We start from the raw sequence: 3,897 nt of genomic DNA on the forward strand, positions 1-3,897 counted from the left end.
ACATATATTACACACACATGTATCTTTGATTTAACCAGGTAGATCTCCCTTAAATCTTGATTTTTATGGGAGACTTTAAAGTGTCCCTTAAGGAGATTTTAAGGTCTAAATTTTTTACCTATATATATTTATTCCACTCAGTTAATGTGTGATTTATTTATTTTCTATTATAAGTTTTATATCGTGATATACGTATATCGTTACCGCCATCCATCATAATGTATTTCATGATATGAATTTTTTGCCATATAGCACATTCCTACATCATATAATCGTATATAATTTACAACAAATACTAGTTTGAATTACATTCCTTGCTTCCATGACTTTGTAACTAACCAGTTTTTATTTATTTTCTTGGGGTAGAAATGCTTCTGAACTGGTAAACTAAAGCTGACTGGCTCCTTGTCTAATTCTGCTTCTTGCTGATTTGTTACATTTTTGCACAAATTTGCCACCAAAACACACTAAAAATCACTTCATTTTACATGTTTAAATCTGTACCAAAGCATGTCATGGTGTTGTTGTTCTTGGAGTTTCAGACGTCACTGATCATGTGACTCTGGCAGAACAAGTCAAGCTCCAACACTTCCTCTGAAACACTGTTGTTGATTTTTTTTATGGATCTTTTGTCGTACACTGTAGTTTACACAAGCTGTGCAAAGCTAGTCAGTGTTTTAATTTTAGTGATGTGTTAAATGATTTATTGGTAAATAATGAAACATTAAAATGTAGAGTTAATTTTAATTTAGGACAAAGACTAGGAGCTTATGTGACATATTCAAATCATCAGTTTTTAATCCATTGAAACACACTTAACTCACTACAGCTCTGTTTTTGTTTTGGTTAATCATTGATTAATTATGTTATTGACTAAAAGTCATATTAGTGTTTTCCAGTCTGTGCTAATCCTTCTTCATGTCATTTTTTTTCTCAGCTGGAGGTGTTGTGTTCAGTAAATATTCTGCAGTTCATCTTCATCGCTCTGAGGCTAGACGAAATCATCAGATGGCCTTGGCTGGTGAGGACCACATTTTCATTCAAAAACATGGTCCATAGCAGAGGTCTATAACCTTGGTCCTCATGRCTCACTGTCCTGCATGTTTGAGATGTTTTCCTGTTTCAGCCCGACTGAAATGAACGAGTCACTGAGTGGCTTCTGCTAAGCTTGATGCCATTCTGAGTAGGTAATTCAGTTATTTTAATTAGGTGTGTCGAAGCAGAGAAACATCTCAAACAGAACAGTGGGCACGAGGTTACTCCATTTATTTTGCTTTTACAAAGAGAGATGTGCCCTGATTTATGTGTTCAAACCCAATCACTACTATAAAACTTTGTTATAACATTTGTTTATGTCCTGCAGGTGGTTTGTGTTCCTCTGTGGATCCTCATGTCTTTCCTGTGCCTTGTCGTTCTCTACTACATCATCTGGTCTGTCCTGTTCCTCCGCTCCATAGACATCATCGCAGAGCAGCGGCGAACTCACATCACAATGGCGATCAGCTGGATGACCATTGTTGTACCTCTTCTCACCTTTGAGGTAAACAGTCTAAACACAAGCTTAGTCACTGTTTTGTTCAGGACAGTAAAGCAAATTTATTAGGGTGATTTGTTATTTGTCATTGTATTTTATTTCCTGTTGTAGCGTTTTTAATTTTTTATTTTCTGACAAATTCATAGTTTTAGGAAGATTGAGGGGCACATTCTGGATATATTTCTTAAAGGGATCCCCGATTAGTTGTAACATTAGACCTTATTTAATAAACATATATTATAACTGTAAAATAAAGAGTGTAAAAATACTGTAGGATGTTTAGTTTTTATAGTTTTTAAACTAAAAATTTAAAATTATATTACATGGACAGGGCCATTTTATTTACACACAAAGCATTCTGGGTAAATGATGACGTGGATAGGTCCTCRGTGTGAGCGAGCTATATCCRCCCTGAAGGTTAATCTTGGACAATATCTGATGATCGACTCTTTTAAATGAAACCAGAGAGCGTTGACAGAGAGGAGAAGGTAGAAATGACTCAGCCTGTAAATGGAAATATAGATGGAGGACAACAGAGCTGCTTCATGGAAGAAGAACCTCAGCTTAGCCTGTTAGCCTTTGTACTAGCGCCCAAGCTATATTGCCTTATATGTATTAGCTCGGCGCTAGTGCGACAAACAAGCTAAACTGAGGTCCTCCATCCATATTTTCAGTTACAGGCTGAGTCATTTCTACCTTCTCCTCTCTGTCAACGCTCTCTGGTTTCATTTAAAAGAGCTGATTGTCAGATGTTGTCCAAGATTAACCTTCAGGGTGGATATAGCTCGCTAGCAGCCTCAAACAGAGGACCTACCCACGTCATCATTTACCCAGAACGCTTTGCATGTAAATAAAATGGCCCCGTCCGTGTTATATATTTTTTTGAAAAATTTAAAAAACTAAACATACTAAAATTTTTACAGTCTTTATTTTACAGTTAAAATATATGTTTATTAAGTAAAGTCTAATGTTACAACTAATAGTGGATCCCTTTAAGGAAATTTCAGGACATTCTGGAAATATGAATAAACCCTGATAGTTCTAAGGCATAGTTGCCCAAAGTGGGGCCCGCGGGCCAAAATTGGCCCGCCAAGCCATTTGATTTGGTTCACCAGCAGTTGTTCTGGGTAATCTGTAATCTCCTGTCCTAAGTAGAAATACTATATTTCCACTTTTCAACCAGTGGTCCAACTATAGATACAAGGAGCTGATAGTCAGATAGTCTTAACTCATGGTACTCACTTTAACTCAGAATTATTTTAAGACTAAACATAAAATACAAGTAACTACTAAAGACATTTAGATTAGATTGAAGCACGCATATAAGACCACATATACTCAAATTTTCAATTATGAAAAGTCCCATGAGCCTTTGCTGCCTGAGCATTTGTTGAATTTTCTCCATGTCCATGGGCTGAAAAAACAAAAGAATGTAGGCAACTTCACTGGCTGCTAGCTTATTCATAAAAATAAAACAACTACCGGTACTATAAAAGTATTTGCATTTCACATATTATATTRCTGCATTTGGCCCACAGCCCTCAGATTGATTTTAATTTTGGCCCTCTCAGGGAAAATGTTTGGGCACCCCTGTTCTAAGGGCATCTAAGTGAGAATAAAGTAAAGACCAAAAAGGGTTAAATCATCTAAAAGCTGCATTTATTATATAATTTTATGTTTATGAAAACATTTTATTAGTACAATATACATTAAAAAATGCAAAGATCTAATTTGGTGTTTGGAATCATTTACTCCCTAACTTTTTATGAATAAATGCAAAAAAATAAAAATAAAAGGTTATTTTTTTGCAATAATGTTACAGTTTTGACCGTGWTGTTTGTCTCTTCAGATCCTTCTGGTGCACAAGCTGGACGATCACAACAGTCTCAGCTACGTGTGCGTGTTCGTCCCCCTGTGGCTCTCCCTGCTCACACTCCTGGCCACCACCTTCGGCCAGAAGGGAGGAAACCACTGTGAGTGTTTTACGACAGAAATGGGCTGTTAGTTGTGAAGCGACAAAAGGAAAGGAAAAGAATTGCAAAACACAATGAAACTGTTTATGGTGKAACAAAATAGATTTCCAAAGATATCCCAGTGCAAGTTAGTTTTTTGTTGCATTGAAGTGATTCTCTAAAATGAGGCTGCATGAGAAGATCTAACAGGTTACAGGTGCATCTGCGAAAATATTAAAAAAATACTACATTTAATGTCAATCATGTTTTCCCCTTTATTTAAAAAAATGGTATTTAACTCATACAGGCAGCAGCATTTTATGCATTTTTCTTAGGGATGCACTGATATGAAAATTTTAGCCGATATCAATATCCAATATAATTATTGCTGTTATGGCCGATAACCGATAT

General features: G+C 35.9%; 1 protein-coding gene across 1 annotated transcript in view; it reads left to right on the top strand.

Moving 5' to 3' along the window:
- The window catches only part of tmem185 (transmembrane protein 185), a 9,944-nt gene that overhangs the window by 2,107 nt on the left and 3,940 nt on the right, over positions 1 to 3,897 (top strand). The window contains exons 4-6 of the mRNA XM_014018276.1: positions 938 to 1,021; positions 1,364 to 1,540; positions 3,384 to 3,507. Coding sequence (XP_013873730.1) covers positions 938 to 1,021; positions 1,364 to 1,540; positions 3,384 to 3,507 — 385 coding nt within the window. The remainder of the gene's footprint in view (positions 1 to 937; positions 1,022 to 1,363; positions 1,541 to 3,383; positions 3,508 to 3,897) is intronic.

Source organism: Austrofundulus limnaeus, unplaced genomic scaffold (assembly GCF_001266775.1).
Source record: "Austrofundulus limnaeus strain Quisiro unplaced genomic scaffold, Austrofundulus_limnaeus-1.0 Scaffold188, whole genome shotgun sequence".
Taxonomy (NCBI): Eukaryota; Metazoa; Chordata; class Actinopteri; order Cyprinodontiformes; family Rivulidae; genus Austrofundulus; species Austrofundulus limnaeus.